This window comes from Nomascus leucogenys, chromosome 10 (assembly GCF_006542625.1).
Source record: "Nomascus leucogenys isolate Asia chromosome 10, Asia_NLE_v1, whole genome shotgun sequence".
NCBI lineage: Eukaryota > Metazoa > Chordata > Mammalia > Primates > Hylobatidae > Nomascus > Nomascus leucogenys.
In genome coordinates this window covers 69551060-69577092 of record NC_044390.1, presented here as the reverse complement: position 1 = coordinate 69577092, position 26033 = coordinate 69551060, and the positions used below count along the sequence as shown (strand labels likewise).

General features: G+C 39.3%; 1 protein-coding gene across 4 annotated transcripts in view; it reads left to right on the top strand.

Moving 5' to 3' along the window:
- Positions 1–25531, top strand: part of IGF1 (insulin like growth factor 1) — an 82733-nt gene extending 57202 nt beyond the window's left edge. For 2 of the 4 annotated variants that reach the window (XM_003269930.4, XM_003269931.4), the window contains exons 3-4: positions 1784–1965; positions 18837–25507. In XM_003269930.4, the coding sequence (XP_003269978.1) occupies positions 1784–1965; positions 18837–18896 (242 nt within the window). In that variant the 3' untranslated portion in view covers positions 18897–25507. Of the gene's footprint in view, positions 1–1783; positions 1966–3470; positions 3981–18836 lie in introns of those variants that run through there. The other 2 variants (XM_003269932.4, XM_012510145.2) reach the window with 2 other exon arrangements.
- Positions 25532–26033: the final 502 nt, after the last annotated feature.

Sequence of the window (26033 nt, the reverse complement as noted above, 5' to 3'; positions counted from 1 at the left end):
GCCACTTAGCAAAAAGTATGTAGAAGTCCTTTGTGGATTACAAAGGACAGTGTAAGCCCATTTGTGTCTTTCCTCTAATTTATAGTTCCAGGAAAAGATTATAAAAACAAGAAAACAAAAAAATATTGTTTACATTGCTCAGGGGACCTGCTGAGGCACAGCTTGCCAGGGCCCAGTCCCTCCCAAATGCCACAGCCATTGGAAGCCCACAGGGTCTGCTCCGAGACCTGCACAGCAGACTCCGCCCAGAAAGACCACAAATGAACCCTCACTGAGTTACTACCTCCAGCTGCCCTAAGAATGACAATAAACCTGCCTTACGGGAGGAAGCAGCCACCAGGGTCCTGTGCCAAGCATCAGGAAAGCATTTGGGTTCTTAGAGGATGCCATGAATGCTGGCCCTTCCAGCAGGGAGGCAGCCAAACTGGTTTGGTAGCAGGCCATTACCATGGGCCTGATCTCCCCCAGTGAGGGAGTGCAAAATACATGAGGATTCTGATTTTCAAAACCCTATCCTCAAGTAATGGTGTCATTACTACACAAACATAGACTTGTGATTTAAAACGTAATGTTTTCTTCTGTCAGGAATTAAGATTGAATACCTGTCAGATTAATAAATTGGATTCTTCTGTGCCTGTGATTTATAAAATTTCTTCCATAAAGCCTGAGCATCCGTGGAGAAGACCAGGAGAGATAAGGGAAGAGAAGAGAAAGCAAGTTTCTGTCCCTCTGCTCTTGCCTGGGCTAGAACAGAATCACATGAAAGATGGACATTTCGTTCACTGTTTCAGTTTGGTAGTTACTCAATAAGAAATAGAATTCATTGTTCTGGCCTCTTGGGGTGATAAGAGAGGGAGCCCTACTAGATTGGTATTGTAATTAGTTTCAAGACCCAAGACTTCTGTACACGGTCAATAGTGACAATGCTTCTTCACAAACCACATAGGATCCTGGAAACGGTACTCACAGAAAGCTGGCTATGATTTATTTAGGACCTACACTATATGTCAGGTGCTGTGCTATGCATTATTCATACTTGATTTCATTTAATCCTCAAACAATTCTTACAAGGAAGATATCATTAACTCCATTACATAAATGGGAAAACTGAGGCCCAGAGAGCTTAGTGACTTTTCCAGAGTCATACAACAGTTCTCCTGGGCTCCTCAATGAGGCATTTGGGCTTTGCAGCAAGTAGATCTCAGTTTGCATCTTGACTCCCCGATTTACTGCATGAATGACCTTGAGCAAGTCTTTGCCACCTCTGAGTCTCAGTTTTCACATTAGTAAAATGAGGAGCCCTTTCCAAACTTAAAAACTGTTTGATGTTCAACCTGACTATATAGTCAAAGCAGTTAAACAAAAAGGCAAACATGTGAGCTGTCCTGCTTATAAAAACAATGCACAGTTGCCAACAAGATTAAGAAAACAATGCATGATCTTCTTTTAATATTTCTATCATCCTCTGAAGCCAATATATAAGAAAAGACAAGGATTGGGCATAGACAAGATCCTTGCCTATAGGTTGGAAAACTTGGGGAGAGTTACCACAAATAGCATGGTGAATGAGTTAGTGCTAACGAGTGTGGTACAGACTCCAGGAGACATACTGGCATTCAGAAAGATCCGTGGGGTCAGGAATCATTGGGGAAGTTTCAAGAAGAGGTTGAGACATTGCAGAATACGTAGGTTGACTAGATGTGGGGAGAGGCAGAAGCTGGGTGGAAGACTGAAGAAAGCAGATTCCACCCTAACATGAGGCCACTCTGTTTGATTTGTGCAGACAAGCCCACAGGGTATGGCTCCAGCAGTCGGAGGGCACCTCAGACAGGCATCGTGGATGAGTGCTGCTTCCGGAGCTGTGATCTGAGGAGGCTGGAGATGTATTGCGCACCCCTCAAGCCTGCCAAGTCAGCCCGCTCTGTCCGTGCCCAGCGCCACACCGACATGCCCAAGACCCAGAAGGTAAGCCCACCTGGGTGGGATCCAGCCATCCTCAAGTGGTCTCTCTCTTGTGCATGTGGGTGGGCCAAGCAGAAATCCTGCCCCATAGTATCCTGGCTTACAAGTCAAAAAAGCTCCTTTGAACCAAAGAGATGGATTACATCCCCATCTCTTCGGTCACTCTGCATTGCAAATTTCCCCTCCCACCGCTATGGACGATGTGATGATTGGAAGATGTTACAAAACAGTGGCTAAACAAATGTGGGCTTTGGTATCAGACAAAAGTGAAGTCCTGGCTTTCTCACACACCAGCTTAGAGCCCTTGCCAAATAATGTGATGTATCCAAGCCTCAGTTTCATCAGTAACATTGGGATAATAATAATACCTACCACATCAGTTTGTTGTCAAAATTAAGGAGCTCATGCATATACTTTGAGATGCTTTTCACGTGCCTGCATAAAGTAATTGTTGGACCATCATTAATGTCTGCCATAATTGTACTTAATAACAAAGCTTGTAACCTTTCAACTTCTGAGATTCTATAATCTTGCAAAGAAAATAAAAGGCTAATGGGAACTATTCAAAATTCATATTCAGTAGCAAGCATAATTAAACACAAAACATTAAAAATAGAAATTTCTGTTTGGCTATAAGAATGCCTAGAACTTTGTAATGATCAAAATCTGCAGGCATCATTTTCTAAGAGCTAGACTGTAAACAAACCTCAGAGGTACCATCTATCCCATCAGAAGTACATAAAACATCTGATGCACATTTAGTCACTTGATCGATTTTTCTTGAATGAGTGAATGAATGAACAAATGAATATAAGAGATTAAAATTTTAGCCATTAAGTAGAAAGAATAAGAACTAAAGAGAAGGTAAAGGAGGAAAAAGAGAAGGCAAGGAAGTTGAGTAAGGAAAGAAATAGCTCTCATTTAAGTCTTTTGGGGACTCTGTTGAAAAAAGAAATGCCAACATGTGGTTTTAATCTTTGGAGCTAGAACTAATAATATTGTGCAAAAGCACAAGATGAGAGATCAAGAAGTTCACCATGACAGCTTCGCTGCTTCCTGGTCTTAAACCTCAGCTGAGGCTAGAAGAGGACCATGGTGGCTTATTGGAGACGTGACCCCAGGGAATCCCTCTGAAGGATAGAAGGGGACTGGGCAAGACCCAACACACACAGAACACAGTAGCCACTGGCCAGGCAGGAAGCAAGGATCTCAGAAAAGACTTTTAGGTGAATGTGGCAGGAAAGTGTGCTTGCTGGGGCAAAGGCAGATTCATTCTTTCTCTTCCCAGGTGACCCAGCGCCTCTTGGTTTCTAACTGGGGAGGGGGTAGGTGTCAAGAGATGAGTCCCAAAGTTCTGGAATGGTGGGTCTTGTGACTGAGGTCTAGACCCCTCTCCAGCACGAGTGCTGTCTCCTGCATCATATGGAGCCTGGGCATTCTGAGCTCATTCAAAGGGGCACCATAGGAACCACTTGTTCTCAATGCAATTATTTTTGTGATGTTTACAGTATCAGCCCCCATCTACCAACAAGAACACGAAGTCTCAGAGGAGAAGGAAAGGTGGGCCAAAGACACATCCAGGAGGGGAACAGAAGGAGGGGACAGAAGCAAGTCTGCAGATCAGAGGAAAGAAGAAAGAGCAGAGGAGGGAGATTGGAAGTAGAAATGCTGAATGCAGAGGCAAAAAAGGAAAATGAAGGACAGGAGGACTAAAAAGACAGAGGCAAGGATGATGAGAGAGGAGCAGACAGCAAGAATGAAAAGCAGAAAATGCAATAGAGGAAATGAAGAAAAGTAGGCCTGCTGGAGCTAGATGATGATGTGATGGAAATAGAAGTAACCTTTTAGAGAATCTCACTAAGAAACATGGAGAAAATGGAAAAGAAAAATGTAATGCCCTAGAAAGCCCAAAGAAAGACAGTGGCAAAAATGAAAAAAAGAATAAAAATTATAAAAGAGGCAAAAAAGACACATTATTCTCTGCCTCTAAAACACAAATAAAAGAATTTAAATAAAAATTAAGGCTTCTATATGCATTTTTAAATTTTGTATGAATCTGTTATGGAAGAATTGCCTATGTCAATATATGTTCAGGTTAAATATTAGCCCCAAATGCTCAGCAAGACTGAATTGTGTCATAGAAGTTCCGAGATTCCCTTTTCCCGCAATGTCATTGGAGGCTGCATTTCTTAGTCAAGTCCAGGGTTTAGGCCAAAGGGCATCTGGTATTGCCTAAAACCCTGTGAGGTCTGTGAGGTAACTTTTGAGAAGAGGTCACTGCATTTTTCTTCATCTTTTTTGCACTTTGGAATCAGATATAAAAGATGTATAAGTTTGCTAGGGCTGCCATAACAAAGTATCATAGGCTGGGTAGTTTAAACCACAGAAATTGACTTTTTCATAGATCTGGGAGTTGAAAGTCCAAAATCAAAGTATGAGCCCTTGCAAGGGCCTTAGAGAAGGCTCTATCATAGGCTCCTTCCCTCGGCTTGTAGGTGGCCTCCTTCTTCTCCCTCTGTGTCTTCACTTCATCTTCCCTCCATACATATCTCTGTGTCTAAACGTCCTCTGTGTGAAACGACACCAGCCAGATTGGATTTGGGCCCACCCCACTGACCTCATTTTAACTTAATTATCTCTGTAAAGACTGTCTCCAAATACAGTCATATTTTGACATACTGGGAGTTAAGACTTCAACACATGAATTTGGACGCAATTCGGCCAGTGACAGAAGACTTCTGATCTCTGATGATAACCACTGCATTTTGATTACAGCTCCTAGAAAACACTCCCCTCCACCACCCCACCACAGATCTATTTTGATATTTGAAATCCTGAGTTTCTGCTCCATGAGAACCCCAGGAACATACTATGTTAGATCTGGAAGAGGCCTCAGAAATCCCCTTATTTTGAAGACTAGGACACTGAGATCCAGAAGTGGGTAAAGATGTGCTTGGGTTCTAAGCTGCTCTTCTTTTGGCCAGGAGACAACAGCACATAATCAAAGTGGGTCAACTAAGAAAGAATTCCAGAATGAAAAGAGAAGGCAGAAATGAAGGGAGCGAATGAGAGCAAAAGTGCTGGATTTCCCTGAGGGTGAAGAAAAGCTAAATAGAATCAAAGAATTCAGATTTTCGAGATCTCCTTCAGATCCCTTGGTTTAATCAGTAGGATTGGGGTCTTCATAGATAATAAAGCAAAAAGTCTTGCCATCCTCCAAGTTGTGAATTAGAAGAGCTGAGAAAGGGTACAAGACAGAAGTTCTCAACCAAACAAGTGGTGACATTTTGGGGTAAGAATATGACTAACCCAGAAGTGAAGCATTTCATCCAAGTAGTCTGTTTTGAAGATGTCATGGTATAAAGGAACCTCCTTTCTGCCTGGTCCTCCATGCCCCTGCCATGGTTTTTACTCCAGGATCACCCTTTCTAGTGATTCACTGAAAACCCAGGATTACTTAAATATGATGGACATGTTCACGGCTCAATCCAGGAGGAAAAGGTTGAACTGAAAGCATGCCAAAGCCCCACATGGGAGCCAAGCCACTGCTGCTGTGGTTGCAAAGTGGATCCTGGCTTATCAGAGCAGAGAGAAGTCAGGATGGTGCCTTAGCCCAAGTGGCCAGTCACCTTATTCAGGAGATGCTAAGTTCTCCAGCTAAGACATCCAGGCTTTAGGACCAGCTGCAGGCAGAAGCCAATTCCTACTACAACCATCACCTTACAGTAGCATATAAACATAGATGGCTCTTCAAGGGACCACAGTTCCATTGAATAACTAAGAATTCATGTCCTGTGGAAAGCTTTGAATAAACTATAATTATACCCAATCATAAACTTCATTCAAGAGGAACTAAAGCAAAGGCAGAGAGAGAAGGAAGGAGTGAGGGAGGGAGTGAGGGAGGGAGGGAGGGAGGGAAGGAAGGAAGAAAGAAAGGAAGGAAAGAAGGAAGGAAGGAAGGAAATGGAAGGAAGGACAAAAAGACTTTCTAGTTAAAGAATGCTGAACTAGCAAACTACGTACTATAAGACAGTTCTTTTCGGAATGAGTTTTATCAACTCTAAAGCAATTATCTGGAATGCGTACATGTGATTACTGAATAATATGAACCAAGAAAACAGAAAGAATCTATATTATCTTTCCATTTCCTTCTTTCCAGTATCAATACCCAAGCATCTAGTGATATACATGGCATATAATGTTGGATGGATGGATGGATGGATGGATGGATGGATGGATGGATGGTCGGATGGACAAATGAGTGACATAGGCTGATGAATAGTGGTAGAAAGACACACCATAAAAACAAGCGGCACTGCTGAGATGAAATGATTCCTATTCTCCTGCATAAGACAGTGATGCAAGTACAGAGTAAAAAAGGAAAGGCATAGGAGCTATGCTTATACATGTCTTGCATGTTCCTTCTCTGGCCAAATTGAAATTGTTCAAGGACCTATTGCCACAGGTGGCAACTGGCTAAGAATTTCATAGTGAATATTATATACCTATTACTCCCCTTAATGTTTCTTTGAAGTAGGCAGAATATTAATAATCATTTAAAATTCCAGTGTTTCAACTTCAATTGTTTCGTAGGGCAAATTGATAATTGTGTGTAAAACTAATTGGAATACGTATGGAATAATCATCCTGAAATAAAATTGGTGAAAAGTATTTTTTATTGAGCATCTACAATGTGCAAACCTCTGTACTAGGCACGAACAAGAGTTTAAGCATTGGAGAGGCTAAAATGTAGTCTTTAAGGCTGGGCACAGTGGCTCATGCCTGTAATCCTAGCACTTTGGGAGGCCAAGGCGGGCAGATTGCCTGAGCTCAGGAGTTCAAGACCAGCCTGGGCAACATAGCGAAACCCCATCTCTACTAAAAATACAAAAAAATTAGCTGGGCGTGGTGGCACGCATCTGTAATCCCAGCTACTCAGGAGGCTGAGGCATGAGAATTGCTTTAACCTGGGAGGCAGAGGTTGTAGTGAGCCGAGATCCTGCCACTGCATTCCAGCTTGGGTGACAGAGTGAGACTCTGTCTCAAAAAAAAAAATTTAAAAAAATAAATAAATAATAAAATATAGTCATTAAGAGTACAAAATGTAGATTCAGACTACCTGGGTTCAAATCTTGGCTTTTACTTACATTGTGGCTTTGGGCAAATCATGTAATTTATGTGTGCTTCAGTTTCCTCATCTGTTAAATAGGGGTAACAACTGAATCTACCTTATTCAGTTGTTGTGAGGGTTTATTGAGATTGTGTGTGTGTGTGTGTGTGTGTGTGTGTGAGTGTAGTGTGTGCATGTGTGTTTCTGTGCAAGGACTGGGTGGTGTATATTCAAAGACACATATTATAGTGCTTAAAATGGTATCTAGCACGTAGTAAGCATTATTCAAGTTTTAGTTAACATTATTTTACTTACCTCTGAAAATTGGAGCTATGTGAAAAAGAAGTTGGTCTCCTGAAGTAGAAGCCAGTCTTGTGTCACCAAAAACTTCAAGCCCAAGCTTGCCACCCTTTTCCATGATGTGGTAGAAGAGTTTCAAGCATGTGGTAGGAAAATAAGAGAACTCAATGACCTAAGAACCATTCCAATCCAGAGAACCCCCGGTTCTATGAATAATTCCAACTTAAATAGGTAGCTTGGCTCTCCCACGTGAGAGCCATTGCTTCTGTTTCCGGGTCATATAACGAACTTTCAGAAAACCGCCATTTTTCTCAACTAGTTAAAATTAAATGTAATATGTGCTTTCATTTCATGGTGCCTGGGGAAAATTTAATTGTAGCATGAACTCCAGTTATTGGTAGTTTTAAGTAAAATTGCCAAAATAAATAGAAATGCAGGATATATCCAGGCTCACACAGCTTCCGGGACACTTTAGTTTCTAGGGCTGCCAATCCAGTGCCTTTCACAAGCATTTGATCTTTTTTCAAACATCTCTTGAAAACAAACAAAACCTCACACAGCTTCTAATGTATGCACTGTTCAAATGTAAAGGTGGAAAGGAGGCAAAGAAATGAGCTTCCAAAGAGCCATTCCCCTTCTCTTGCCTCCATTCCTTGAGGACCTCCCTCCCACTAAAGGGAAACATTGTCTTCTTAGGTAATAAATTCTGCAATTTCTCAAGTCCATTAACATCCACTGGGCAAGATGAGGTCTATGCTTTTTATTTGCCCATAGGAAAATAATAGGGCTTTTTTGCGATATTCACTAGATAACGCAGAGTTGACTTTTAATCCAAGGGCAACATTGATAGTCTCTAGTTAAAGGGGAAGTCTTCAGGAGCAATGAAAAGATTAATAGTTTTAGATGAAGCAGAATCCAAATCCCTTTTTATGAGTTTTGAAATATCCAGTTTGTATGCTCACCTCAATATTTAAAGCCCAGTTACTGATTCCTTTGGCCTAAGCAAGACAGGTCAATTTTTAAAGAGGGAGTAGCTGAGTTTAGCAAAAATTCTCCAGGTCCACAAAACTTCCAGACATGCAAGGTGAAAATCAGCTTTTCCGTCATCCCCAAAGGTCTAACTGGAATCAGAACTTTTCCCTGATGCCCACATATTTGGAAGTCCTTTTTTAATGGGACTCCTTAATGCCTTTAGTGCCATCCCATTTTCATCCAGTGTCCAAAATAAATTATTTAAAAATATAAACTTATGTTTAAATTCCAGAAGAGAGAAGTGGAGATTGAGAACAGCAGGGAAATGATGAGAGCTATGGGACAAGAGGTTTATGAGTCCATATCTGATTCTTTCAGATAGCCCCTAAGAAAGTTCTTATCATACCAAGAACTCAATTATAACTTTCATTGCCTATTGTTAGATGAGTAACAGGAGCTAGAAAACATTTTGGAAATTCCCATCTTTATTTTTTTAACTAATATGGTTATAGTTTTAAGAACCATTGGTCAAGAAGCTAACTTTTTAAAAAGTGGAAGTATGATGGTTAGAAATAAGAATGCTAAAGGTGCATCAAACTATTTTAATTCTAAATGTCCTTGGCAGCAATTTAGAATCTGTAATAAACTATATCAAACAGTTTTGAGGGGAAGGGGATTAGTTTCTCCTCTTCGTGTGTGTGTGTGCGCACCTGTGTATGTGTGTGTGCACCTTTGTGTTCTAGCATCGTTGCACCCATTACAGAGCTGGGGGTAACTATTTACCAAAATTATAGGTGAGAACAGTTTCCTGGATTTTCTTTCAGTGAAGGTAAATTCCTCTGTAAAAACTAACCATCATTCAGTAAAAACTGCAGGATTCCTTGGTCTTCTCAAAAGCCTGTTTCTCATCCTAAATTGAAAATTATTCAGAAAATAGAGAGGACATTATTGGAGGGGCGGAAAGAAGTTGGTTTTCTTTTTGTTGTATCTTTTGAGGATCCAGGGACTTCGACCATTTTCCATCTAACATACAGAGAAAGATTCTTTAGGTCCCTATCTATAGATTGCAGTAACTTTCCTATAGAACCAATTTGCAACTTTAGAAATTTCTAGGTCTAATTATTGACCCATTACAACCAAAGGTCAATGCATCCAGCCAATCTTCCTTCTATCATCCCCTGCCCTTACTTCTATTAGGGACTGGGATTATGGGCAAAACCCATCAAATGTCTCTTCTACCACTTTCCCGTTTCTTAAACATTAGCCTCTAACTTCCTTTATTCAGTCTGTCATATGCTTTCATGCCCATTGGGTCAGATAAAGGAACATTCATTTATTTGAGTAGGCATCTGTTATGATCACTCTGGAAAAAAGATGACAATGGGTTACCTTGTCCTCCTGGGCTTCTCTAACTGACATGGTCAAAATGTCCATATGAAGATAAGATGTTAAGAGCAAGATTTATGAAAAGCTGAGTGTGATGGCAGCTCTTGTCTCATAAAATAACTCCAAAGTTCCCAGTGAAAGACCAAGAAATTTTACATCAAACCCAAACCGGCCAAATGGTCCAAGCTTCCAAGCTGGGATCCATGGCTAAAGTTTCTGCAAAATTCTGGATACGATGTATAAACATTCACATGGGGCTTTCTGTCCAGCCAGCACCAAGAGGTCAAGTAATCAAGGACCAACTAGCCCTGCCATCTGTGAAAATATGATGTGCTATTTTCACGGCTTTAGTTCACAATTATGGCAAGACAAAAGTTCCAAATGATTAGGAGCAAGACCATGGCAGGTTGACGGTTGAGTAAGGTTCTCAGTCAGCTGACAATTGTAGAGTTGGGGATGTGCAATGTTTATGTCATGGTGTAAGTATGTGGCATGCTTGACTAGCTCGTGAGGCACTGGAAGACTAGAAGGAATGAAAAATACGAATGAATCAATAAATGCATAGTATAATTACTGTTATTTTGTCAGTATTGTTTTACCTAGGTCACTATTGAATGCTCTGATTTGTCTCTCTATAAATGATAATATGTTTTCTTCTTCAAAAGAACACTAGGATGAAGGTAGAGGTGCTTTTGGCACAGTGCCACAATTCTGATTTTTTTCAAACTCTATGCATGCATAAAATGTTCTTGAGCCATTCTCTGCCTTGGAATAGCACTGGCTGGCACTCTGCATGTTTACTTTTATATGCTGAAGGCCCCCATCAACCTCAAACAGAGGCAAATCAATTTAACTTGTCATAGTGTTATTTTATTCATCCTAAAAGTTCAAGAGAGCCTTCCAAACTTCCAAAATTTCTCTCAATTCACTGAGGAGGAAAATTCAGAACACAGCATTTGAATGTTCTGCCCAGAGTTGTCACACACACAAGGAATGAGTGAAAGAGGGAAACACCCTTTCCTCCTAACCCTGTGAACTCATCACTATTGCATTGAAATGATACCAAAAGGTAAAATCCCTAGGCCTCACATCTCCCAAGGACACTGTAATAGGAGTTACTGCATACACCAGTTTAAGTAACTCTAGCATAAATTGTATGTCAGATGAAACAACGGCATTTCGGAGGCTTAAGAGAAAAAGAATAATCAAATCCAGGTTTTAGGTACGAATGTGCTGAATCTTTAGCACATAGCAGCAAAATTGCTAGAATCTGGTGTTTCACTTTTTAAAATACCACATTTGAACCTTTCAACAATTCCAAAATCAACTCCCTCTGCGAAAGATAGTAAGCTTAAACATTTTTTAAATTTAAAAATGTAACACAAACAAACAGCTAACTAAACAAGCTGCCCATAAAATCAACAGTCTAGGGAGCCGTGATCCTGAAGTATTTTACAACATCCTACATGACTATTAAAGGCAACATAAACACCTCTTGTCAGCAAGGGAAACTACCCTTGGCATTTTTTTTCTTTGTTCCCCAGGCTTTTAAACCATTCTGATAGAGATTTTTTACATCACAGGAAGAAATATTTGAAATAGAGTCAGGTGGTAGTCTTTAAAGAGTAAGAAAGTTGCTAAGTCAAGATAATCTTGGAATAAAGTCCTCTGATTCCTGGAGATTCCTAGGGATGCCCCAGTCACTAGAAAACAGAGCTGTTAAGTCCACTCTCCCAGCATTCAAGGGAGCTCTGGAAACCAAGGAGCTAGCTACCGTTTCCCCACATTCAGCCAGAGAAAGGGCAGCACTCTAGCATGCAAACTGCTTTGACAATAGTAACAATTAAAAAGTAAATTAAAAAGAATCATAATAGCTGATATTGATTAGGTACTTGCCCTGTGGCAAGGGCTATAGGGAATCATTTAATCTTCACATTTAATCTTCACATGAAGCTTGCAGAGTGAGTACCACAATTATCACTATTGTATAGATAGGAAAACTCAGGCTGAGTATGGCTAAGTGTCTCTCCAACGTCTTGGGCTACCAAGTGATCAAGTAGAATCCAAACCCGAGATAGATAGACCACAGTGTGTTAATCAAGCACTGCACTCTCTCCTGCATTTCTTAGTTGATATTTACCATATACAATCTGTCACTTGTATGAGATGGCAGGGGGTTCTGTGCTATTTGTCCTTGTAGAAAATACCACAGGAAGAAAGTAAGCGGCCATGCAATATTTGCTGTTGACCTGAACTCCATTCCATCATTCCTGCAGGAAATTCGCGTCCATTTAATGAGCATTTCCTGGTTTGCCACTTTGCTCAAACACTTTGCTTGGGTCTGGGGAGGATATAGAAGTGAAGGAAATATGCTACCTGCTCTCAAGGAACTTATGTTTTAGTGGAGAGACACATATGCAGAATTTACTCTACAGAACATCAATGCTTGAGCAAATGTAGACCCAGAGAGGGCTCTTACAGCACACAAGCCAGAACAGACTGATGGTGCTAACAATTAGGTTCAAGTTTTTTCTAAACAGTAGATTCTCCTGCATGCAACTATACTGCATGCCAGATAAATGACTGAGGGTTATTACATCCAATTACAACACCACTCTGAGGTAGGTGCTCTTACCCCACACTTTCATTTTACAGAAGAGGAAATTGAGGACAGCACAATGTAGTGATTATCAAAGGTCACACAACTACTGTGTGGGAGAGCTAGGATTCAAACCAGATATGTAAGATGAGGTCCTCCAAGAAACAGAAGATGAGAAGGTGTTAAATGAGCAGGGGTTTTATTAGGGGGAATTAATGCGTGAACAGAAATAGGAGAGGATAGGCAAAGCCATCAGATTGCAAGATAAGCCTGACCCCAAGGGAAGGAGAGAGGGAGAGCAGATTGGTTGGAAACATTTTTGGTGGGTCTATGGTCTAAGGAAAGTTCAGCAAAGTCATCATGGAGGTTTTCAGCCAAAGTTGGACATAAAGTTGCCCAACAAATTCCTGTGTTTCTCAGAAATAGGTCTGCCTCGATGTCCCCACCACACTTGGTCACTGGCTCTTGGGAGGAGCCTGCCCTGGTCCAATCCACTAGAGCCAGGGGGCGGGGGAATTCCTACAACCACATAAAAAGTGGGGTGAGGTTTCCAGAAAAAAACATGATCCTGGGCTGACCAAAACTGTGTCCAGTAAGTACATATCCCTCACTCTGTTAAAGAAGCAGCCACATAAACGAGTAGTACAGGTTTCTCAAAATGTGCACCTTGTTCTTTGGTTTTAAAGTCACATCCCAAAGTGCTGAGTAGATCGCATGACCCTCGCTTTGCCTGGCTGCCAGAGAGGAAAGACTGATCCAACTCTCCTGGAATCTGAACTTGTGATTCCCTGAAGTAAAGAGATATCAAAGTTGATACTGAGACATCTAAATCATCCTCCACCATTTCACATGTCCCCAGGCCAAGCCAGAAAAATTGCTATAGCACATCCCTTTCAACAGGTAAAGGGCTGATATCTGAGCCCTCTTTCCAATCATCCACTGCTCTTTTCTTCTCATTTTGCCCTTTTTGGGAGAAGGTCAATGCTGAGTTAGTACTTTATGCTGTACAATAAGCTGCTGATATTCCATGCTGGACAGAATTTTCCCAGTATTTTTTATAGAGTGCCAGGCTTTTCCTAGACTTCATGTCATTACAATACTTAACTTGTTTGGAGTGGGTGGAGATGGAAACATAGTCTATTGAAAACATCACTGCTTCCTCCCTGAAGTTTAAAGAGCCTATTTTTATCCTTTTAGATTCTATCTCTCAGGCAAAATCTCATAAAGATAGGTGGGGAGGAAAAAAGGGGGGTTATAATATCTAGGGAGTTTGCTTTTGCTAATTGAATACTGTGCTCCTAGACTTCTATAAATACCTTTACAAATGGGTCCCAACTTGTGGTAATACTCACCCTCCTCATTGAGTCTTCTGCCCCATGGCACAGCTTTGCCCTCTAAACCAGCATCTACCCCCATCTGGGAGCATGGGCACCTCATGATATTATCAACTATTGCTATTGGAAAGTGATTTGGACTTGAAAGCACTAGATATTTTTCACCTCTTGGGGAGGCAGTTTAGCAGAGTGGTTAACTGGTGAGCTCCAGAATCAGAAGGAATAGGTCCAAATTCCAACCACTATCACACCTCCATCATAAGAAATTAGGCAAATTGTTTATCCTAAGTTTCAGATTCCTTAAAGATAAAACAGTCAAGACAGTAGTACTTATCCCTGAGAGAACTATAGGAAACAAGAAAATATATGCAATTTACATACATACTACAATCCCCAGCACATAACAAATGTTCAAGTAATGGGAACTGTTATTATTTTAGCCCTTTGTCTATCAGTTTGTTCCTCTGTGACCTCAAGCACATTACTAAATATTAGCGAGCCTCGGCTTGTACATGGGACTGACAGGAACAACACCGCATCACCTCATGTGGTGATTGTAAGGATTCGGTGATATTATTTTGTAAACTGTAAGGCCTCTGCAAATGTTAAGCAAGATTATTATTGCCATTGTTATTAGTCCTCAGTGATCTTTTTTTTTTTTTTTTTTTTTTTGAGACAGAGTCTCACTCTGTCACCAAGGCTGGAATGCAGTGGCACAATCTCAGCTCACTGCAACCTCCGCCTCCTGGGTTCAAGCAATTCACCTGCCTCAGCCTCCTGAGTAGCTGAAACTACAGGCACACGCCACCACACCAGGCTAATTTTTTGTATTTTTAGTAGAGACAGGGTTTCACTATGTTGGCCAGGCTGGTCTCCAGCTCCTGACCTCAAGTGATCTGCCCACCTCGGCCTCCCAAAGTACTGAGATTACAGGTGTGAGCCACCACACCTGGCACAGTAATCTTAATTGAAAAGTCTGTGGATAGCTTTCCAAAGGAAAGCTTGGAGCTAGGATAAGAACCAAGAGATAATGGGAGAAGGTGAATGGCCTCTTCAGGGCCTTTTCTAGCACTCTAAATATGTGTGTCTGTACATAATGGGTAATCATATATATCAAATTAAACCCTCCACAAACTTATTTCCTAATGTGTTGGTTAACCTTTCCTTCTGAAGGGTAAACTTCTTTAACCAACCCCAGTGGGCTGGAGGATCAACATTTTCTTAATAGTCTTACTTTCGTTGGTGTCAATAGGAAAAAGTATTTACTCACTACTGTTTTCCTTTTAAAAATCTGTCTGGTTGCATACTAGAAACAGTTTCAGCTGGTTTTTTTGTATTGGACAAGCTGCTGAAGTGAAAAGTTTTTGCTTGACTGAATGTGGGACAGTTTCATAACCCTTCAAGAAGTGCACCGAAGGTGGGTGCCAGCTCTGATGACGGCTGCCTCTAACATGCCTCCACTTGCCGCCCATTGTCAAGGGTGGCCGGCGTAATTAAGTTAAGACAATGAGCAAAGCAACAGATGCAACTGAGACCTAGTCCCTGAGTGCTTTTGTTTTGTCACTGTCATTGTCTGCAACAAAGAAGTCACATGTGACAGCCTGGGAAGAGAGCCAAATGCAAACCAGACGACATCCCAGCTGGTTTGAATGGCCTCCACCGTGCACGTGTGTGCATGGGAATCATGCTACTTGGCACAGCATCTGCTTCACTCAAGTGAGTTTCAGCCCATGGCTTTGCTGTGATGCTGAGACAGACCCAGAAGAAACAGACCAGGGGATCCCTCTGCTCAGACCTTTCACTTTATACCTTGTGCTCTGAGAGAAAATAAAAAGAATCTCTCTATTGGAGACAAAAAATAAGATGTATGTGGTTGGTCAATCTAACCTCAATTCTTTTTGCTATAGCCCCCCGCTAATTTAAAGAGTGAAGCATAGATGGTACCTTAATGTTTTCTTGTAGAAATTTGGGATTAATTTGGCTTGAGAGGAAGAATGGAGATTAAATGCTTTATGAGGCTTTCTTTTTCCCATTTCATTCCTGAATATTTTCTTAGTTTGGGCATTGCAGATGCTTAAGGATCTTCTTATTTTGAGCTGGTATGCCTCTTAAACAGAAAAACAAAAGGTAAAATTCAAATTAGTGTGTTTCTCTGCCTGTTAATTAATTTGGTTAGTAGTTAGGCAGAGAGATGGCATCCTTAATAATATCTATTTTGGGGGTTTGATGAGCTACAGACCATCAACAGTGTTGATTGAGAATTGAACAAAAACATTTCAAGGAGTTTAGGAACATTAATGATGCTATTCTGTGGCCCCATGTGTCCTTCTCTCATTTTTCTAGAGAACTCCTATAAGAAAGCAGAACATGGCCAGGCATGGTGGCTTACGCCTGTAATCCCAGCACTTCAGGAGGCTGAGGCAGGCAGATCACCTGAGGTCAGGAGTTCAAGATCAGCCTGGCCAACATGGCGAAACCCTATCTCTACTAAAAATACAAAAAATTAGCTGGGCATGATGGCACGTACCTGTAATCCCAGCTAGTTGGGAGGCTGAGGCATGAGAATCACTTGAACTGGGAGGCAAAGGTTGCAGTGACCCTAGATTGCACCACTGTATCCCGCCTGGGTGACAGAGTGAGACTCCAACTCAAAAAAATAAAAATAAAAATAAAGAAAGCAGAACCCAATGTAAGATTAAGAACACAAGTTTAGCTCATGCCTGTAATACCAGCACTTTGGGAGGCCGAGGCGGGTGGATCACAAGGTCAGCAACTCGAGACCAACCTGGCCAATATGGTGAAACCCCATCTCTACTAAAAAGTACAAAAGTTAGCCGGGCGTGGTGGCAGGCGCCTGTAATCCCAGCTACTACGGAGGCTGAGGCAGGAGAATCGCTTGAACCCGGGAGGCAGAGGTTGCAGTGAGCTGAGTACGCGCCACTGCACTCTAGCCTGGGTGACAGAGCGAGACTCCATTTCAAAAAAAAAAAAAGAACTCAAGTTTACCAGGAGCTTAGCAGTAGATGCTTTGCACCACAACAAATGTATCTTAAGTGGTCTTTTGTGATATTTGAGGGGAAGTGCCAGGATTTAAAACAGATGGCATTTCAAGTTATTCTATACAAATGCCCAGTTTCTTTCTACCAGCTTTTTATCCTTTTTGCAGTGGTCACTGAGCTACTTTAATGAATGTTTTTACACAATGATGCCATCTTCCTTCTACTCAGTCAGTACAAGATGTTGACCATCAACTCATAAAATGCTAGCTACCTTTCTTGAAGGACTTGGTGATAACTCTAATGTTTAATGTTCCAAGTAGAACTGGAAAACATGTGTAAGAAAAACTGCCAGATCCCTATGGGCCTTGGCCAATAGGTATTATTCCCAAGGGGTGGCAGTTAATCTTTTTCCCCAGCCTTCATATTAAAACCTCTAACCTCCAGGTCTCAGGTCTGCGTAATCTCAAATGTGCTTTAGCTCCTCACAACATTGTAACTGTGTAGGTGTTCATTACCTTAGCCAGAAGACAGTTTAAGATTCCAGGTCCCATGGAGTGAACTTTTGTTTTTGGTTATGAACCTCACTCTATACCAATAATTATCCATTACATCCTTCTGTAGAGGGCTCTCTGGCTAGAGGTAAAACCAAAAAAAGAAGTACCTCAGGTTTATGCATATAAATGCCAGTTCCTCTTTGATTTTATTTCAAAACTCCTGTCTATATACTTTGCAATTTAAATACATTCAAGGATAAAGTAATAACTGTAGGAAAAGTATTATAATATAATAACTTAGATCTGCACATCACGAGGGGTCCCTCATACTCATTCATTTATTTCACTCATTTTACAGATATTTATTGAGCACCTGCAATAACCTGGACACTGTCCTAGACACTGGGACTATAACAGTGAACAGACAGACACATCTCTGCTTTCACAGGGGTTCTATTCTAAACAAAACTCAATATCCAGGCTGGGTGCAGTGGCTCATGCCTGGAATGCCAGTACTTTGGGAGACCAAGGCCGGACGGATCACCTGAGCCCACTAGTTGAAGACCAGCCTGGGCAATATAGCAAAACCCTGTCTCTACAAAAAAAAAAAAAAAAATTATCAGGGCATGGTGCCATGCGCCTGTGGTCCCAGCTACTTAGGAGGCTGAGGCAGGAGGATTGTGTAAGCCTGGGAGGCAGAGGTTGCAGTGAGCTGAGATGGCACCACCGCACTCCAGCCTGGGCAACACAGAGAGATCCTGTCCAAAAAAAAAAAAAAAAAAACCCTCAATATCCTTAAGATAACATCATTGCTTGTTGATGGGTGAATGGTAACACCAAATTAGGAACCCAGGACTTTTAGTCTTGGCATGGTTACTTTCCAATAAAGGTGATAATACTAAGAAGAGGACAAATGAGTTAATAATGATAGTAGCAGCTAATACTTATGTAGTGCTTACCACGTGCCAGGTCTATTGTAAGCACTTTTATATATATTAATTATTTAATCTTTGATCCTATAAGGTAGATATTATTGTTACCCTAGTTTATGGATGAAGAAACTGAAACACAAGAGATTGCCACTCATACAAGTTTACATAGCTAGAAAATAGAAGAGCTATGAGTTGAGCTCAGCCCAGTATGTCTGTGATTTTACAGACTCAAAATGAATTATAAGATTTCCTAATCTTCAGTTGCTAAAACTCTGCCTTGCTCTAGAGGAAAACAAGAAAAACAATGAAAAATAAATATCTCTTTTTTACAAAAATTAACACAGAACAAACTGCAATAAAACAACAGAGGATGAACCCAGAATGTGATTGATTTTTTTTCTTACTAGTAAAGGATCCAGAGGCCAGAAGTTTGGATTTTTCAGGATCTCCTTTCAATCAATGAATCTGTGATAGAAGCAGATGAATCAAATCTCATCTTTGTGTGATTATAAAGCTGTCTGTGGTATTCACGCCACCAGGGGTACATAGAAGATGCCTGAGCGAGGTTTGGCAAAAGTACTAAGGGCCTGTCCACCTATAAATGCTCTTCTCAGGAAAACCAAGGTTCAAGCTCTCTGTTAGCTCAACTTGTAAGGCGTAAGATATGGAAGGTTGAGACCAGTGTTAGAAATAGATGGATACATAAAACTTCATCGAGTTAATGTCGCTTTTTCTCCCTTATTTATAGGAAGTACATTTGAAGAACGCAAGTAGAGGGAGTGCAGGAAACAAGAACTACAGAATGTAGGAAGACCCTCCTGAGGAGTGAAGAGTGACATGCCACCGCAGGATCCTTTGCTCTGCACGAGTTACCTGTTAAACTTTGGAACACCTACCAAAAAATAAGTTTGACAACATTTAAAAGATGGGCGTTTCCCCCAATGAAATACACAAGTAAACATTCCAACATTGTCTTTAGGAGTGATTTGCACCTTGCAAAAATGGTCCTGGAGTTGGTAGATTGCTGTTGATCCTTTATCAATAATGTTCTATAGAAAAGAAAAAATATATATATATATATCTTAGTCCCTGCCTCTCAAGAGCCACAAATGCATGGGTGTTGTATAGATCCAGTTGCACTAAATTCCTCTCTGAATCTTGGCTGCTGGAGCCATTCATTCAGCAACCTTGTCTAAGTGGTTTATGAATTGTTTCCTTATTTGCACTTCTTTCTACACAACACGGGCTGTTTGTTTTACAGTGTCTGATAATCTTGTTAGTCTATACCCACCACTTCCCTTCATAACCTTTATATTTGCCAAATTTGGCCTCGTCAAAAGCAGCAGCAAGTCGTAAGAAGCACACCAATTCTTACTCACAAGATTCCATCTGTGGCATTTGTACCAAATATAAGTTGGATGCATTTTATTTTAGACACAAAGCTTTATTTTTCCACATCATGCTTACAAAAAAGAATAATGCAAATAGTTGCAACTTTGAGGCCAATCATTTTTAGGCATATGTTTTAAACATAGAAAGTTTCTTCAACTCAAAAGAGTTCCTTCAAATGATGAGTTAATGTGCAACCTAATTAGTAACTTTCCTCTTTTTATTTTTTCCATATAGAGCACTATGTAAATTTAGCATATCAATTATACAGGATATATCAAACAGTATGTAAAACTCTGTTTTTTAGTATAATGGTGCTATTTTGTAGTTTGTTATATGAAAGAGTCTGGCCAAAACGGTAATAGGTAAAAGCAAAACAATAGGGGAAGCCTGGAGCCAAAGATGACACAAGGGGAAGGGTACTGAAAACGCCATCCATTTGGGAAAGAAGGCAAAGTCCCCCCAGTTATGCCTTCCAAGAGGAACTTCAGACACAAAAGTCCACTGATGCAAATTGGACTGGCGAGTCCAGAGAGGAAACTGTGGAATGGAAAAAGCAGAAGGCTAGGAATTTTAGCAGTCCTAGTTTCTTTTTCTCACTGAAGAAATAAACATCTGCCAGCTGTGTCATGGACTCACCACTGTGTGACCTTGGGCAAGTCACTTCACCTCTCTGTGCCTCAGTTTCCTCATCTGCAAAATGGGGGCAATATGTCATCTACCTACCTCAAAGGGGTGGTATAAGGTTTAAAAAGATAAAGATTCAGATTTTTTTTTACCCTGGGTTGCTGTAAGGGTGCAACATCAGGGCACTTGAGTTGCTGAGATGCAAGGAATTCTATAAATAACCCATTCATAGCATAGCTAGAGATTGGTGAATTGAATGCTCCTGACATCTCAGTTCTTGTCAGTGAAGCTATCCAAATAACTGGCCAACTAACTAGTTGTTAAAAGCTAATAGCGCAATCTCTTTGAAAACACTTTTCAAAATACGTGGGAAGCATTTGATTTTCAATTTGATTTTGAATTCTGCATTTGGTTTTATGAATACAAAGATAAGTGAAAAGAGAGAAGGAAAAGAAAAAGGAGAAAAACAAAGAGATTTCTACCAGTGAAAGGGGAATTAATTACTCTATTTGTTAGCACTTACTGACTCTTCTATGCAGTTACTACATATCTAGTAAAACCTCTTTTAATACTATAAATAATATTCTATTCATTTTGAAAAACACAATGATTACTTCTTTTCTAGGCAATATAAGGAAAGTGACCCAAAATTTGAAATATTAAAATAACATCTAATAAAAAGTCATGAAGTTATCTTGTTTAACAAACTTTACTCTTATTCTTAGCTGTATATACATTTTTTTAAAAGTTTGTTAAAATATGCTTGACTAGAGTTTCCAGTTGAAAGGCAAAAACTTCCATCAAAACAAGAAATTTCCCATGCCTGCTTAGAAGGGTAGCCCCTAGCTCTCTATGAATGTGTTTTATCCATTCAACTGAAAATTGGTATCAAGAAAGTCCACTGGTTAGTGTACTAGTCCATCATAGCCTAGAAAATGATCCCCATCTGTAGATCAAGATTTTCTCATTAGAACAATGAATTATCCAACATTCAGATCTTTTTATTCACCTTAGAACTTTTTGGTTAAAAGTACCGAGGCTTGATTATTTCACGCAAATTCTATATTTTACATTCTTGGAAAGTCTATATGAAAAACAAAAATAACATCTTCAGTTTTCCTCCCACTGGGTCACCTCAAGGATCAGACGCCAGGAAAAAAAAAAAAGACTCCCTGGATCTCTGAATATATGCCAAAAGAAGGCCCCATTTAGTGGAGCCAGCACTCCTGTTCAGTCAACAAGTATTTTAACTCTCAGTCCAACATTATTTGAATTGAGCACCTCGAGCATGCTTAGCAATGTTCTAACCACTATGGACAGATGTAAAAGAAACTATACATCATTTTTGCCCTCTGCCTGTTTTCCAGACATACGGGTTCTGTGGAATAAGATACTGGACTCCTCTTCCCAAGATGGCACTTCTTTTTATTTCTTGTCCCCAGTGTGTACCTTTTAAAATTATTCCCTCTCAACAAAACTTTACAGGCAGTCTTCTGCAGACTTACGTGTTTTCTGTCATAGTTAGATGTGATAATTCTAAGAGTGTCTATGACTTATGTCCTTCACTTAAATTCTATCCACAGTCAAAAATCCCCCAAGAAGGAAAGCTGAAAGATGCATTGCCATATTATCTTTCTTAACTTTTTCCAACACATAATCCTCTCCAACTGGATCATAAATAAATTGAAAATAACTCATTATACCAATTCACTATTTTATTTTTTAATGAATTAAAACTAGAAAACAAATTGATGCAAACCCTGGAAGTCAGTTGATTACTATATACTGCAGCAGAATGACTCGGATTTCATAGAAAGGAGCAACAAAAATGTCACAACCAAAAACTTTACAAGCTTTGCTTCAGAATTAGATTGCTTTACAATTTTTGAATGAGGCAATTTCAAGATATTTGTAAAAGAACGGTAAACATTGGTAAGAATGAGCTTTCAACTCATAGGCGTATTTCCAATTTAATTAACCATACTTGATACTTAGGTCAAATTTCTGTTCTCTCTTCCCCAAATAATATTAAAGTATTATTTTAACTTTTTAAGATGAGGCAGTTCCCCTGAAAAAGTTAATGCAGCTCTCCATCAGAATCCACTCTAAAAGGGATATGAAAATCTCTCAACACCCACCCTACATACACAGACACACACACACAGACACACACACACTCACACATTCACCCTAAGGATCCAATGGAATACTGAAAAGAAATCACTTCCTTGAAAATTTTGTTAAAAAACAAACAACAAACAAAAAGCCTGTCCTCCCTTGAGAATCCTTCCTCTCCTTGGAACGTCAATGTTTGTGTAGATGAAACCATCTCATGCTCTGTGGCTCCAGGGTTTCTGTTACTATTTTATGCACTTGGGAGAAGGCTTAGAATAAAAGATGTAGCACATTTTGCTTTCCTGTTTATTGTTTGGCCAGCTATGCCAATGTGGTGCTATTGTTTCTTTAAGAAAGTACTTGACTAAAAAAAAAAAAAAGAAAAAAAGAAAAAAAAGAAAGCATAGACATATTTTTTTAAAGTATAAAAACAACAATTCTATAGATAGATGGCTTAATAAAATAGCATTAGGTCTATGTAGCCACCACCACCTTTCAACTTTTTATCACTCACAAGTAGTGTACTGTTCACCAAATTGTGAATTTGGGGGTGCAGGGGCAGGAAATGGAAATTTTTTAAAGTTAGAAGGCTCCATTGTTTTGTTGGCTCTCAAACTTAGCAAAATTAGCAGTATATTATCCAATCTTCTGAACTTGATCAAGAGCATGGAGAATAAATGCGGGAAAAAAGATCTTATAGGCAAATAGAAGAATTTAAAAGATAAGTAAGTTCCTTATTGATTTTTGTGCTCTCTGCTCTAAAACAGATATTCAGCAAGTGGAGAAAATAAGAACAAAGAGAAAAAATACATAGATTTACCTGCAAAAAATAGCTTCTGTCAAATCCCCCTTGGGTATTCTTTGGCATTTACTGGTTTATAGAAGATATTCTCCCTTCACCCAGACATCTCAAAGAGCAGCAGCTCTCATGAAAAGCAATCACTGATCTCATTTGGGAAATGTTGGAAAGTATTTCCTTATGAGATGGGGGTTATCTACTGATAAAGAATGAATTTATGAGAAATCGTTGAAAGAGATGGCTAACAATCTGTGAAGATTTTTTGTTTCTTGTTTTTTTTTCTTGTTTTTTTTTTTTTTTACTTTATACAGTCTTTATGAATTTGTTAATGTTCAAAATGACTTGGTTCTTTTCTTCTTTTTTTATATTGGGATGAGGAATAATAAGTTAAACCCACATAGACTTTTTAAAACTATAGGCTAGATAGAAATGTATGTTTGACTTGTTGAAGCTATAATCAGACTATTTAAAATGTTTTGCTATTTTTAATCTTAAAAGATTGTGCTAATTTATTAGAGCAGAACCTGTTTGGCTCTCCTCATAAGAAAGAATCTTTCCATTCAAATCACATGGGCTTTCCACCAATATTTTCAAAAGATAAATCTGATTTATGCAATGGCATCATTTATTTTAAAATGGAAGAATTGTGAAACTTTATGCCCCTCCCTTGCAAAGACCATAAAGTCCAGATCTGGTAGGGGGGCAACAAAAAAAGGAAAATGTTGTTGATTCTTGGTTTTGGATTTTGTTTTGTTTTCAATGCCAGTGTTTAATCCTGTAGTACATATTTGCTTATTGCTATTTTAATATTTTATAAGACCTTCCTGTTAGGTATTAGAAAGTGATACATAGATATCTTTTTTTGTGTAATTTCTATTTAAAAAAGAAAGAAGACTGTCAGAAGCTTTAAGTGCATATGGTACAGGATAAAGATATCAATTTAAATAACCAATTCCTATCTGGAAAAATGCTTTTGTTTTTTAAAGAAACCTCTCACAGATAAGACAGAGGCCCAGGGGATTTTTGAAGCTGTCTTTATTCTACCCCCATCCCAACCCAGGCCTTATTATTTTAGTATCTGCCCCAGAATTTTATAGAGGGCTGACCAAGCCGAAACTCTAGAATTAAAGGAACCTCATTGAAAACATATATTTCACGTGTTCCCTTTTTTTTTTTTTTGGTGAGATGGGGTCTCGCACTGTCCCTCAGGCTGAGAGTGCAGTGGCATGATCTCGGCTCACTGCAACCTCCGCCTCCTGGGTTTAAGTGATTCTCCTGCCTCAGCCTCCCAAGTAGCTGGGATTACAGGTGCCCACCATTATGCCAAGCTAATTTTTTGTATTTTTAGTAGAGACAGGGTTTCACCATGTTGGCCAGGTTGGTCTCAAACTCCTGACCTTGTGATGTGTCCGCCTCATCCTCCCAAAGTGCTGGGATTACAGGCATGAGCCACCACGCCCTGCCCATGTGTTCCCTCTTAATGTATGATTACATTGATCTTAAACATGGTCCTTCTCTCCTCATTCTTTAACTATCTTTGATAGGGTCTTTCAAGGGGAAAAAAATCCAAGATTTTTTAAAATAAAAAAAAAAAAAGAGAGGACACTAAACCAAATGTTACTGCTCAACTGAAATATGAGTTAAGATGGAGATAGAGTTTCTCCTAATAACCTGAGCTGAATTACCTGTCACTTTCAAAAACATGACCTTCCACAATCCTTAGAATCTACCTTTTTTTATATTACTGAAGCCTAAAAGTAAACATTACTCATTTTATTTTGCCCAAAATGCACTGATGTAAAGTAGGAAAAATAAAAACAGAGCTCTAAAATCCCTTTCAAGCCACTCATTGACCCCACTCACCAACTCATAGCAAAGTCACTTCTGTTAATCCCTTAATCTGATTTTGTTTAGATATTTATCTTGTACCCGCTGCTAAACACACTGCAGGAGGGACTCTGAAACCTCAAGCTGTCTACTTACATCTTTTATCTGTGTCTGTGTATCATGAAAATGTCTATTCAAAATATCAAAACCTTTCAAATATCATGCAGCTTATATTCAGTTTACATAAAGGCCCCAAATACCATGTCAGATCTCTTTTTGGTAAAAGAGTTAATGAACTATGAGAATTGGGATTACATCATGTGTTTTGCCTCATGTATTTTTATCACTCTTATAGGCCAAGTGTGATAAATAAACTTACAGACACTGAATTAATTTCTCCTGCTACTTTGAAACCAGAAAATAATGACTGGCCATTCGTTACATCTGTCTTAGTTGAAAAGCATATTTTTTATTAAATTAATTCTGATTGTATTTGAAATTATTATTCAATTCACTTATGGCAGAGGAATATCAATCCTAATGACTTCTAAAAATGTAACTAATTGAATCATTATCTTACATTTACTGTTTAATAAGCATATTTTGAAAATGTATGGCTAGAGTGTCATAATAAAATGGTATATCTTTCTTTAGTAATTACATTAAAATTAGTCATGTTTGATTAATTAGTTCTTTTGGATAATGTTGGTGTAATGTGTCATTCCTTAAGAATTCTACTGTTACATAGTGTTTTTATTAAGGTCATTGCAACAAATAAACATGAAAACATACCCAGAAAAATAAAACTAATCATACACAAAAATGAAGATATCTCATAGAATTTACAGATTCTATTTAAAAGTAAATATATTTCAAAGGACTTGCAAAAGCTATGTAAGAGATGTATGAATTGTACAATATATGCATTAACAATAAAGCAGTTGTACATAAAATCCCCTCACTGTCACCCAACAGTGACTTATAATCCCTGACACAAAGTGGTTGGGAAAATATTCTATTGCCAGAAGGTTCAAACGTATCAAATAAGGCACATAATATATAAATGGCATCTAATACATTCCCATACCAAGAGATTTATAAGAATGTGATCTCTCAGCATTCAGTTTTTGTTTCAATAAATCGTTCCAATTTTTTACTGAATAGATACTGTGAATATCAAACTCACAA